Genomic DNA, 13,670 nt, shown 5'->3' with positions numbered 1-13,670 from the left:
GCTAGCCTTGGACGGACCGCGGTTCGATCCCCCGGTGTCCCATATGGTCCCCCAAGCCAGGAGCGACTTCTGAGCGCATAGCCAGGAGTAACCCCTGAGCGTCACCGGGTGTGGCCCAAAAACCAAAAAAAAAAAAAAAAAAAAAAAAAAAACTCAGAGTAAAATGGATGTTGAAAAAAAAGAAAAAAGGCAAACAAATGAATCAGGGAGGAATGACTAGAATAGGAGTTTAAACATTCAGTGGAAGGGCTAGAACTAGAGCAACAACAGTGGTAGAGCATTTGCTTTGCACAGGCCGACCCAGGACAGACCTGGGTTCAATCCCCAGCATCCCATATAATCCCAAGAGTCTTCCAGGAATGATTTCTGAGTGAGAGCCAGCACTAACCCCTCAATACCAATGGGTGTGACAAATCCCCCCACCCAAATAAAACAACTAAAAATAGAGATCCTGGGACCAAAGCAATAATACAATGGGTAGGGCATTTTTCTTGCATATGGTCAACCCAGGTCTCATCCCCAGCATGCTATATGATCCCCCAAGCACTACCAGGAGTAATTCCTCAGTATAGAGCCAGGAGTAAGCTCTAAGTACTGTCGGGTATGGACTCAAAACAAAAACAATAATAAAATAAAAACAGAGATCCCACTTTAGATAATTTTATGAGAAATGTTCAAGAAATATAAATCATGGGCCCAGAGAGATAGCACAGCGGCGTTTGCCTTGCAAGCAGCCGATCCAGGACCAAAGGTGGTTGGTTCGAATCCCGGTGTCCCATAGGGTCCCCCGTGTCTGCCAGGAGCTATTTTTTTTTTTTTTTTGAATTTTTTATTGACAAGGTTTTATTAGGAATAAACTAGATATTTAAAACCAAAGGCCAATAATTCATTCTTTCTTGGTGGTTTTATTCATTCATTTGTATGGAGTCTATTTTTAATGTTTTAAAAAACCTTATCAAGAAACTAGTCAAAACTGAAAGTACCTGTTAACAATCATATTACTTTTATGTATTTCTGTTCTAAGAAGCAATTTTATTTTAAACACTCAATTGATTTCTCTCTCACAAGCAGCATCCTTTAAAATTTAGATTTCATAAACTGATCATTAATATAGTCAATTTAAAAGACACAATTCTTTTTGTCTTTTTCAGGAGTTGTCCAGTTACACAGGATCCTGATTAGCCATCCATTTAAAACTCAACAACCCGGTCCTACTAATGCATTTCTTTAAGGTTAAAGTAATGTGTCAGACATAACCGTTACTTTCTGGCATTATAATACTTGGTGATTTCATCATAATTTTATAAAGGAGGTGAGGTCTCCTGTAAATATTAGCCTTTTATTGAGGAAGACTTAATACAAATAATCTAATTTATTATAAGCCAAATGTGCTATTTTATGTAATCCCACTTGTCCCCAAATTTTTGAAGTGTTGATTTTTGGTCTACCCTAAATATAAAAGTTATTTACAGACACTTGCAGAGTTAACACTAAAACTACAGTCGATGACACTTTCCCAGGCAAAGCAGAGAACCATCCATTTCCCCCCAGCATTTTCTTCACTCAATTCTGATGCTCACTGCCCTGTTACACCATCTGGCTGAACACTGACATTTCATGTCAGGAGCTATTTTTGAGCAGACAACCAGGAATAACCCCTGAGCAACGCCGGGTGTGGCCCAAAAACCAAAAAAAAAAAAAAAAAAAAAAAAAGAAATATAAATCATAAACACAGAAATCAATTCTTAGTTTGAGATATCTAATAAAAGCAGTGGCTGCCGATTACAACTGCTTTATTACCTGCATGTCCAGACATTGCTATATTTTCTTTTTCTTCGAGAGGATTTTCTCTCTTCGATATTTTATCATCCTTTGAAACAGGGATAGGAGCAAACCTGCGTGGAGCTGGTGTCTCCAAGGGAGAGAGTTGTTTACTAAGGTTGGTAACATCAATCTCTCTTGAAAGTGCTTTAATAGAAAACAACAATTTCACTTACTTTAAATGTTTTAATTATAGAATATAGTTATTTCCCTATACTTTAAAAATAGAATCACAATGGTAGTAAGTGAGAGAAATAGAATGCCTATCTCAACTACAGGCAAGGAGGAAGAAGGAGTTGGGGAACATTGGTGGCAGGAAGATCAAACTGGTGAAGGTGGTTGTACTTTTTATGATGAAAACCCAATTACAAACATATTTGTAATCATGGTGCTTAAATAAAGATATTATTTTAAAAAAAATAGTAAAAATTCAGAGATGGTGCAGGATAGCTATAAAAAATACATAAATAGGAGCCGGAGCAATAGCACAGCAGTAGGGCCATTCATTGCCTTCCATGCAGTCAACACCGAATGGAGCCCAGTTTGATTTCCAGCATCCCATATGGTCCCCCAAGCCTGCCAGGAGCAACTTCTGAGCTCAGAGCCAGGAGTAACCCCTGATTGCTGTCAGGTGTGACTCAAAATTTCAAAAAAAAAAATTCAACTTATATAGGATAGACAAATTATAGGATATAAAAATATTAAAGATATAAAGATACTGTTAGGGCTGGAACAATAACACAGCTAATAAGGCACTTGCCTGGCACTCAACTGACCCAGATTCGATCCCTGGCATCCCATGTGGTCCCCTGAGCCCACCAGGAGTGATTCCTGAGCAGAGCCAAGAATCTATGCACCACCTGTGCACCACCTGCAGTAGCCCCAAACAAACAAAATACTACATTTATATTGTTAACATGATACAAAATCTGTATTTAATAGCCAATCTGCTCAAGATAATCAAAATTATTAACCTGACACTAAGTGTGGGGATTCTGGCATCAAATCTGGATTGGCTGCCTGCCAGGCAAGCACCCTACCAACTGCATTGTCTCTTCAGCCCCTTAATGCACTTTTTGTTTTGGTTTTGTTTTGGGTTACACCCATCAGCACTCAGGGGATACTCCTGGCAGGCTTCAAGGACCATATGAGATGCAGGAATCAAACCCAGTTTGGCTGCATGAAAGGCAAATGCCCTTACCATTATGCTATCATTCTTTTTAAATCAACTTTTAAATAAGTGTTTTATATAGTCTGTGAATATATAATAATCATGATTTCCTTTTTTTGCTTCATTGAATGTACGAAGAGTGGGCCGGAGAGATAGCATGGAGGTAAGGCGTTTGCCTTTCATGCAGAAGGTCATTGGTTCGAATCCCGAGGTCATCGGTTCGAATCCTGGCATCCCATATGGTCCCCCGTGCCTGCCAGGAGCAATTTCTGAACATGGAGCCAGGAGTAACCTCTGAGCACTGCCGGGTGTGACCCAAAAACCACAAAAAAAAAAAAAGAATGTACGAAGAATATGACCAAGAGACCAAATTTTGACTTCCATAGGATTCCTTTCCTGGAAAGCAGACAGTGAGGAAAGCTTGTGGCGATCTCATTTTACCCAGAAATTCCTGGCGTATCTAGTTGTGGCTGTCTTAAGCATATAACTGAAAAATTAATCACAACTCTTGTAATTCTCGAATGCAATCCTTAGTTTAGTAAACCACTGAATACAGAACATTCTTTTTTCTGTTGCAAAACCTGAGCTTTCATAATACTGTGATTTTATGCAGTGGGTGTAATTTGTCTGTTTCAAAGTCTTTCCACCCTTCAGGGAATATGTTTGTTGAGGGGAGAGGGGGGAGAATGCATGAAGGGGTCAAAAGGTACTAACTTAGAGCTATTGGGGCCTGAGAGATAGATAATACAGCTGGAGGGGAGCACTGGACCCTGCTGATGACCCTGCATTGACCACTGGCACCTGGTCCCCTGAGAACTGCCAAGAGAGATTGATCCCCGAGTGGAGAGCCAGGACCAAGTTCCGAGAACCGATGGGGTAGCCCTCCAGACATCCACCATCCAGCCACCCCATTCCCACCAGGGTCCCAGGAACCAGATGCACTGCAGTCAAGTGCCCCTGTCGGCCATCCTGGGGCGCTAGACGAGCTGGAGGAGACGGCTCTCTCCCCAGTCTGGGTGACCCCCTTGAAAAGATTTTTTTTAAGTGGCTTAAAAAATTATTTAAACTGGGGCTAGAGAGATAGCACAGCAGTAGGGCATTTGCCTTGCACGAAGCTAACCCAGGACAGACCCAGGTTCAATCCCCGGCAGCCCCTGAGCCTGCAGGAGTGATTTCTGAGCTCAGACCCATGAGTAATCCTTGAACACCACACAGTGTGACCCAAACCCCCTCAAATTCATTTAAACGAAAAGAACTCATGTTATTAGAAACTTGATCTTATATAACCTAGAAACTTCTGTGGGTGTATATTACAAATGAAATTCATAGTTGATATTATTTGCTCATAGAAAAGTCTGTGTTTTTACCTTGTTTGGAAGCAAATATGTTATGTGAGGACAGACTACTGCTGCCAAAATTAGAACGGTCTGGTTTTACAGAATTCTTTTCAATTGTGCTAGAAAGAGGCAGAGCAGCAGGCTGATAACTGTTAGTCTTGAGAGCAGCACTAATAAAATGAGTCTAGAAGACACAAAATCATCTTATTAATTTCAAATGATTTTTGAAATTTAGATAACAAACAGAGCACTTAAAAACAAATATATGTACATATACACAATGGAATACTATGCAGCCATCAGGAGAGATGAAGTCATGAAATGTTCCTATACATGGATGGACATGGAATCTTTTATGCTGAGTGAACTGGGTCAGAGAGACACAATAATCTCACTCATCTATGGATTTTAAGAAAAATTAAAGACATTATTGTAAAAATGCCCAGAGACAATAGAGATGAGGGCCGGAAGGACTGGCTCATTATATGAAGCTCACCACAAAGAGTGGTGAGTGCAGTTAGAGAAATAACTACGCTGAGAACTACTGTGACAATGTCAAAGAGTGAGAGAAGTAGAATGCCTGCCTCCAATACAGGCAGGTGGGGGAGGAAGGAGATGGGGGCATTGGTGGTGGAAAGATTGCACTGGTCAAGGGGGGTGTTCTCTTTATGACTGAAACCTAACTACAATCATGCTTGTAATCACGGTGCTTAAATACAGATATACAATTTTAAAAAGAAAAAAGAAATACATTTTAGGAACAATGAAAGTCATATATTTCAGTTCCAATGATCCACTGTAGCAGAAATGCCACTAATGGAATATATTATCTATCGCAAACACTGGGTGAAGCATGGCCTTGATCATCTAAATGAACCACTGAGCATCTCACCTTCTGTTCTGGCTTAGAGATGTTTGGGGACCACTGAAGCAGCCAGGGAGAGGACCAGAGGGAGGGGCCCTAAAACCAGGTTTCCACTTTAATAAGAGAATTTAAAAGCAAAATACTATCTTCTTTTCTATCTTGGAATGTAAGATTTCATGTGAAGACTAAAAATCATTGCTAGAGCCAGACAGAGTGCTAGTGCAAGGGGGAAGTGCTTGCCTTGGCAGGTAAGTGACCCTAGTTTGATGCCCAGCACCACATGTGGCTTCCTGAGCTCTAGCAGGAGTGAAGTCTGAGCACAGAGCCAGGAGTTGCCCCCCAAGCACTGCTACAAATGGCATAACCCGCCCCACAACCACACTCCAAAACAAAAAGGCATTAACAGTGGTCCTCAAACTATGGCCCGCGGGCCACATATTGTATTTGTATGTTTTGTTTCTTCATTGCAAAATAAGATATATGCAGTGTCCATAAGAATTCGTTCATAAGTTTTGTTTTTACTATAGTCAGATCCTCCAATTTTCTGAGGGACAGTGAACTGGCCCCCTGTTGAAAAAGTTTGAGGACCCCTGCAAAGTCATGACTAGGGTCTAAAGAAATGACTCCACATTACAGCAACTGCTACATCTATGAGGCAATGAGTTTATCCCACAAAAATGAAATAGAAACCAATGCTAGTTAGTGGGAGGGCATTTGCCTTGCACGCAGCAGACCTGAGACAGGCGCGGGTTTGATTCCCGGCATCCTATATGGTCCCCAAGCCTGCCAGGAATAACCTATGAGCACTGCCAGGTGTGGTCCAGAAACCAAACAAAAAACCCATTGCTAGTAAATATTTGCATATGCTCAGCAGCAATAAAAGAAACACATTTTTCAGTAAGTGGGATGTATAGGTACTACAGGGCTTTCAACACTATTATAATATTCCAAATAAGCAAACATCTTGCCAAATAAAACTGATTTTAAAAATTTTATACTGAAGAGCTGGAACAATAGTACAGCAGACAGGGTGTTTGCTTTGCATGCAATCAACACAAATTTAATCCTGGACATCCCATGGGGTCCCCTGAGCCTGCTAGGAGTAATTCCTAAGTTCAGAACCAGGAGTAACCCCTTGAGCACTGCTAGGTGCGGGCCAAAAACAAATGATCAAAAAAGTTGTATACTAGGTAGAGAAAACTATGAAATAAGATGTGGAGCCAAACAGGTATGTGGCTCAAAAATCTAAATTCCAGGGGTTGGAGAGATAGCACAGCAGTAGGGTGCTTGTTTGCCTTGCACACAGCCGATTCAGAATAGACAGTGGTTCAAATCCTGGCATCCCATATCATCCCCTGAGCCTGCCAAGAGTGACTTCTGAGTGCACAGCCAGGAGTAAGCCCTGAGTGCCACCGGGTGTGACCCTCCACCCTAAAATCTAAATTCCAGGTCCAGAGCAACAGTACAGTAGGCAAGACACTTGCCTTTCACACAGCTGACCTGGGTTCAATCCTGGGATACCCTACACTCCCCAATACCTGCTAAGAGTTACCCTTGAGCTTAGAGACAGGAATAAGCCCTGTTTACCACTGGGTATGCTCCCAAAATTAATTAAAATGAACAAACAAAAGCAACAGTATAAAACTTTATATATAGCTGGAGCAATAGTACTACAGGTAAAGTACAGAGGACGAATTTCTGAGTACTGAGCCAGAATAACCCCTAAGCATTGCTGGGTGTGACCCCCAGAAATAAATAAGCAAACAAATCAATAAACATATATTGGAGTTTTTTTGTTTGTTTGTTTTTGAAAAGGTTAGTTTAATGACCCGTTGCAATAGCCAGTAAGTATCAACTTAGTTCCCAGTGATGAGAGATCTGAGAGCAAGATAATTTTATAAAATACCTGAATATCTAGTTGTTGTTGCTGAAGCTTTTCTAGGTGCCTGATGTGCTGCTCCATAAATACACTCATTTGCTTCTCATGATCATGGCAATGCAATTTCTCATGTTCCTTTTGAAGGCCTGTTTGTTGCTCTGTAACACGCTGTAACTGCTTATCAGTCTCCTGTAACTTACTGATTAATTCTGTAACAGAATTCACTCTTGCCTCCAGATCACTTTGCACCTAAGAGAGAAAAATCAAAAGATAATAGTAAACTGGGGCCGAAGAAATAGCATAGTGGTAGGGCAAGCAGCTGATTCGAACAGATGGTTGTTCAAATCCCGGCATCCCATGTGGCTCCCTGTGCCTGCCAGGAGTGACTTCTGAGAACAGAGCCAGGAGTAACCCCTGAGTGCTGCTAGTTGTGACCAAAAAGAAAAAAGAAAAAAAAAAATAGAAATCTGTGCTCAACTGACACAGAAGGTGATAGAAAGGGAACAGTATATAGAGATGAAAGAGTTTCTGGCCCGCTGAATCTCTCGAGTTAATGACTTTACTTGTAATCAGAGGGGGGGGGGGGAAAAAGCTGATAGTTATTCCCATGTAGATTTTCCATCATTTAAAAATACTGAATTCACTACATAGAGTTTTACAATACCATGCCACAAATGAAACTTAGAAATAAGAAAACTGCAAAGTGTTGTTTTAATTTAAATTAATGAGTCTTAGAATTGGTGTGGGACGGTGAGGCCTTTCTCGGCTAGGCCCGGCTCCCGCAGCCCCTATGGCCTGGTGGGTCTGAAAATTGCATGGTGACAGAGAATTCACAAAGCAATCAGATGAAGTTCCAGGAGTCAGCCAGCTTTATTTCACAGTCCGAACATAACGTCCATTTCCTCAAATGGCTTCTATGCTAGCCTTTTCCAAGCAGCCACTTCTCTGCTCCTTCTCTGGCTCCGTCTGCCTCGGTCTCCCTTTCAGCTGCTTCTCCAGTGTTGATTCTCTCTGCTGGTTCTCCTTGTTGATCCTCTCTGCTGATTCTAGCTTATGAAACACTTCTCTAACTCTCCTTCTTATCCCCTCTCTCCCCGCAAGCAGCCTACTCTACCCACCCATTCCACGTGTGTGTGTGTGTGTGTGTGTGTGTGTGTGTGTGTGTGTGTGTGTGTAGTTCTGATCATGCAGGAGGTATAAACAAGCAGTTGGGGAGGTGATACCCACATTTTATTTATTTTTTGAACCCCACCCAGCCATGCTTAGAGGTTTACTCCTGAGTCTGAGCTCAGAAATTACTCCTGGAAGGCCCGGGAAACTACATGGGATGCTGAAGATCAAGCCCAGGTCAGTCGCGTGAAAGGCAAATGCACTATCCACTGTGCTATCATTTTGGCCCTGCAAATTAGATTTTGATATTTCACTAAGACTGAGTTAGGTCCATAGCCTTAACTTGCACCTGCAGTAACTTTTATGCCTACCCTAACTTTCTCATTGACAAACTGGAGAGGGAATTGACGGAAATAGCCTCTAAGGTCCTTTTAACTCTGGTAAACTGATGGTCTTAAGAAGGTTTCCCAAGAAGACAGAATTTTGATACCAAAATGAGAAAATCTTATGTCCTCTGGCATTATAGCAATAAGGAAAGTCTTAACTCCTGGGGTCTGGAAAATAATACAATGGTGAAGACACTTGTCTAGAATGTGGCTGATCCCAATTCTATTCTCAGTATCACATATGGCCCAGCCAAGGGTGGTCCCTGAGCAGAAAGCCAAGAGCAAGCTCTGAGAACAACCAGGTGATGCAAATCCCCCCACCCAAAAATATAGTCCTAATTCTGGAAGAGATAACAAAACTTGGAAGAGAAATGGTCCCTGGTGCCTTCCAGGAGAGATTTCTGAGCGTAGAACCAGGATTAACCACTGAGCACTGCCAGGTGTGACCCAAAAACCAAAAAAAGAAAAAGAAAAAAAATTTGGAAGAGAGGATAAAAGAGGTGATGACATTCACAGGCATACTGGTCTTCAGCCTAAAAACTTTGGGGTCTCCTTGGCTGGGGAGTAGGCTGAGTCCAACCATGGCAAAGCTCCACTTACCACTGCCACACCCCAAAGCCCTATACCATCTCAACTGCCCAGCCTCACTGCTTCCTGCCTTATCCTGGAGAGAAAGAAGCCAAGCCAACTCAACTCCCGGGTATGCTGATACCCAGGCTGAAAACTCTGGGGCTTTCTCAGGGTGGGCAGCCTCCACACGCTCCACCTCGTACTGCTAAAAGCCTCGGCAGCCACACTCAGAGCCGCCACCATACAAACAGCCCAATTTCACAATGCATCTCAGAAGAGACGCCAAGCCAAGCCAAGCCGGGGAAACTCACAGGTCCACAGGTCTTTGGGCTGAAAATTCTAGAGCCTCCAGCTCTAGGCGGGTGAATCATCCCCGTTCTCCAGAGGCTGGAGCTCCTGAAACACAAGGCCACAAACATGGCTGCAGCACTTCCAAACTACACAATGCTGATGGCTCAGTAGAAGTACAGAAAAGCAAATGGGAAAATAACAGAGAAGCCCAAAAAGCTTCTATGAGCTCAAAAAGCAAAACCAGTTACACAGAAGGCTCAAAGAACAACAAATGGCTGGAGTAAACCCTCAAAGGCATGAATCTCTCCCCGTTGTAAGGTAAAACCATTTAAACAAATTTTCTTTTACTGAACTACTTTTTGATCATTCTACTTACCACTCTGTTGTCACAAGCACTATAAAATAAATAATTTTGTGAGCCAGAGCTATAGTACAGTGGTTAGGGTGCTTGCCCTGCACGTTGCCAATGACGGTTTGATCCTTGCTGTTCCCTGAGCCTGCCACAAGGTATTCCTGAGTGCAGAGCCAGTAATAATCCCTGAGCACTGCCAGATATGGCCTCAAAACAAAAATAAATAAATAACTTTGTGCCTGCTAAGGGGACAGACTTGGAAGGGATGGTGGGAAACTGTGAACAATCGTGGAGGGAAGGTCACACTGGTAGAAATTAAAGGATGGGACATTGAATACCCAAACAACTGTAGTATTAACAACTTTATAAACTATGGCTGTTTAGATAGTTAGTAAAAAAATATTTTTAACATGAAATGTTAATTCCCATGCATAGTGGTCAATTTGATATAATTTTAAAAAAAGGACCAAAGAGATAGCACAGTGGTAGGGCGTTTGCCTTGCACACAGCCAACCCAGGATGAATCTGGGTTCGATCCCTGGCACTCCATATGTCCCCTCAAGCCTGCCAGGAGCGATTTCTGAGCACAGAGCCAGGAGTAACCCCTGAGTGCTATCAGGTGTGGCCCCAAAATACAAAAGATAAATAAATAAGGGGCCGGAGAGATAGCATGGAGGTAAAGCGTTTGCCTTTCATGCAGGAGGTCATCGGTTCGAATCCCGGCGTCCCATATGGTCCCCCGTGCCTGCCAGGAGCAATTTCTGAGCCTGGAGCCAGGAATAACCCCTGAGCACTGCCTGGTGTGACCCAAAAACCAAAAAAAAAAAAAAAAAGATAAATAAATAAAAACTTGTGAAAATAAATCTTAACTCCTAAAAGATAATAATATACCAGCACTGTAGGACACTTATTTTCTTTCAAATTGAAAACAACTGTAGAGTTCGAAGTCTAGAGTTGGAATCAACTGCTTACAGAATCAATTCCTACCAAATATTTTGGTTGGTTGGTTGGTTGATTTTGGGCCATACCCAGCAGTATTCAGGCTCTACACTCAGGAACTACTCCTGGTAGTCTAGAGATCATATGGGGTACTGGAGACTGAACCCAGATCAACTGCATGTAAGGCAAATCCCCTACCCAGACTATCACTCTGGCCCCAGTTCCTAGTAAACACTTTGATGCTTTATAAAGTAGCCACAAATAGCTGGGGAGAAAAGTCTACCTTGATCAGTGGAGCAGCTGTGGCAATGGCAGCGGCAGTTGCTGCAGCTACAATAGCAGCTGAATCAATGCCACTAGGTGAAGTTCTAGACCCCTGAGGAACAGAGTTCTTTTCTGTCTCAGCATCTTCCAAAAGCTGCACCTTTACTTCCTTAGAAACAGGAATGGTTTGAGCTCTGTAAATAAAAAGGAATAAAAATCTATTTAGTAACTAGCAATCTGCTGAGGGCTTATTTTCTTAAAAATGTTTAGGTTACATGATCAATTTTTCTCTTTTTTTGTTGCTGCCTTATTTGGGGGATGAGGAGCCAGCCATGGCTGTGCTCGGGGCTTCTTTCAGGCTGTGTGTTTAGGGATCATTCCTGGAATCATTTGCAGTGCCAGGGATCAAACCCAGGTCAGCCATGTGCAAAACAAGCACTTTACCCACTGTAGTATCTTTCCAGTCCACCTGTGAATAATTTAACAGTCATTTGACTAAAATCTATTGAAGTACAGGTCACTAAAGAAATAAAATAGATCATGTTTCCTGCAGAAAATTCCCAGCTTCTTGACCAAGCCCCAAAGGAAAATAAAGGACACTAATTCTTTTCAGTGCATTCATAGAAAAAAGATTCCTCTCTGCCTGAAACTACAGCAGCCCAGTGCCACACCCTCCACTCTCCATCAGCAAAAGCCCAGCTCTGCAACCGGATCCAATAAAATGAGGCGGATCTCAATGGGACCTCAGGTGGGCCAAACTGCAGCCTAAACACTCTGCCATGTTTTCAGAATAGGGATAGGTTAAGGCCCCCACATCCAACCTCTACCAGAAAACCCTGCATCCTCAGCCCACACCCACTGTCAATAGCCTGGCTCCCCCACCAAGCTCTAAAAGAAAACGATAGCCAACCATCAATCTTGCCAGGTAGTCTTGTCCAGGCTGATACCTGTGGGACTTTCTCAGAATGGATGCAGGACAGATTCTTATTTCTGCGTGAAACCACAACAGCCCACAACCACAGCTGACATCCTCCTACAGAAACAGCCCAGCTCCACCACAGAAGCCTGTCAAAACTGGCAAGCCACTAAGTTTTGTTTCCAATCTACAGCACCAGGGCGACCCACCACCCAGCCTCTTAGGGGGCACAACACCTCAGAATTTCCTAGCAGTGACAGTCCAATGGTATGACAGGAAATCAATCAAATGGGGAAGTTTCACAGAAATCTACCCACCTTATTGAGGATCAACTAGCCCCAATCACAGCCCAGTAAATCCACACTGACTTTAGTAACACCACGGAGAGATATGACAATTCTATCAAATTGACCCTGTTGATCTAAATTGTTATCATTCCCATTGTCTTTGCATTGTAGTAAGCAATTTGAAGTAAATTTGTTTGTGCCTGCAAGAAGTGTGCTACAGTAGTGGTGGGAAATCTGGGACACTGTTGAAGGGAAGATCACAGTGGCATTAGGATTGGTGTTTGGCCTCAAATAACTGTTATGAACAACTTGGAAAATCAGTGTTATAATAAAATATTTAAAAAGAAACAAGGCCTGGGCCCGGAGAGATAGCACAGCGGCGTTTGCCTTGCAAGCAGCCGATCCAGGACCAAAGGTGGTTGGTTCGAATCCCAGTGTCCCATATGGTCCCCCGTGCCTGCCAGGAGCTATTTCTGAGCAGACAGCCAGGAGTAACCTCTGAGCAAAACCGGGTGTGGCCCAAAAACCAAAAAAAAAAAAAAAGCCGAAAAAAAGAAACAAGGCCTGGGGCTGGAGAGATAGCACAGTAGTAAGGCGTTTGCCTTAGATGTAGAAGGATGGTGGTTCGAATCCCGGCATCCCAAAGGGTCCCCCGAGCCTGCCAGGAGCGATTTCTGAGCGTGGAGCCAGGAGTAGCCTCTGAGCCCTGCTGGGTGTGATCCAAAAAAAAACAAAAATAAATAAACAAACAAACAAACAAATAAATAAATAAAAAGAAACAAGGGGCCAGAACAGTGGTGCAAGTGGTATGGTGTTTGCCTTGCACGTGCTGACCTAGGACGAACCTAGGTTCGATCCCCCATCATCCCATATGGTCCCCCAAGCCAGGAACGATTTCTGAGCACAGAGCCAGGAGAAACCCCCGAGTATAACCTGGTGTGGCACAAAAAAGCAAAGAAAGTTTAAAAAAAAAAGAAAGAAGGGCTGAAAAGATAGCCTGGAGGCATGCATGCAGAGGATGGTGGTTCGAATCCCGACATCCCATATGGTCCCCAGAGCCTGCCAGGAGTGGTTTCTGAGCATAAAGCCAGGAGTAACCCATGACAGAGTGTGACCCAAAAACAAAAAAGAAAAAAATAGAAAAAAAGGAAAGAAGGAAGGAAGGAAGGAAGGAAGGAAGGAAGGAAGGAAGGAAGGAAGGAAGGAAGGAAGGAAGGAAGGAAGGAAGGAAGGAAGGAAGGAAGGAAGGAAGGAAGGAAGGAAGGAAAGAAGAAAGGAAGGAAGGAAGGAAGGAAAGAAGAAGGGGCTGGAGTGGTAGCACAGTGGTAGGGTATTTACCTTGCACAAGGCTAACCCAGATCAGATCCAGATCAATCCCCGGCATCCCATATGGTCTCCCAAGCCTGTCAGGAGTGACTTCTGAGCACAGAGCCAGGAGTAACCACTCAGTGCCACCAGGTATGTCCCAAAATAAACACACAC

At 43.0% G+C, this 13,670-nt stretch overlaps 1 protein-coding gene across 1 annotated transcript in view; it reads right to left on the bottom strand.

The window, feature by feature from the left end:
- KIAA0586 (KIAA0586 ortholog) overlaps nucleotides 1-13,670 on the bottom strand; it is a 111,819-nt gene that overhangs the window by 83,478 nt on the left and 14,671 nt on the right. Inside the window, exons 5-8 of the mRNA XM_049770294.1 lie at nucleotides 11,005-11,179; nucleotides 7,101-7,322; nucleotides 4,360-4,513; nucleotides 1,801-1,968 (exon numbers count right to left, since the gene is read on the bottom strand). Coding sequence (XP_049626251.1) covers nucleotides 1,801-1,968; nucleotides 4,360-4,513; nucleotides 7,101-7,322; nucleotides 11,005-11,179 — 719 coding nt within the window. The remainder of the gene's footprint in view (nucleotides 1-1,800; nucleotides 1,969-4,359; nucleotides 4,514-7,100; nucleotides 7,323-11,004; nucleotides 11,180-13,670) is intronic.

Source organism: Suncus etruscus, chromosome 3, assembly GCF_024139225.1.
Source record: "Suncus etruscus isolate mSunEtr1 chromosome 3, mSunEtr1.pri.cur, whole genome shotgun sequence".
Lineage (NCBI taxonomy): Eukaryota > Metazoa > Chordata > Mammalia > Eulipotyphla > Soricidae > Suncus > Suncus etruscus.
Note: the sequence above shows the minus strand (reverse complement) of the source record. Positions and strands in the feature narration are given on the sequence as shown.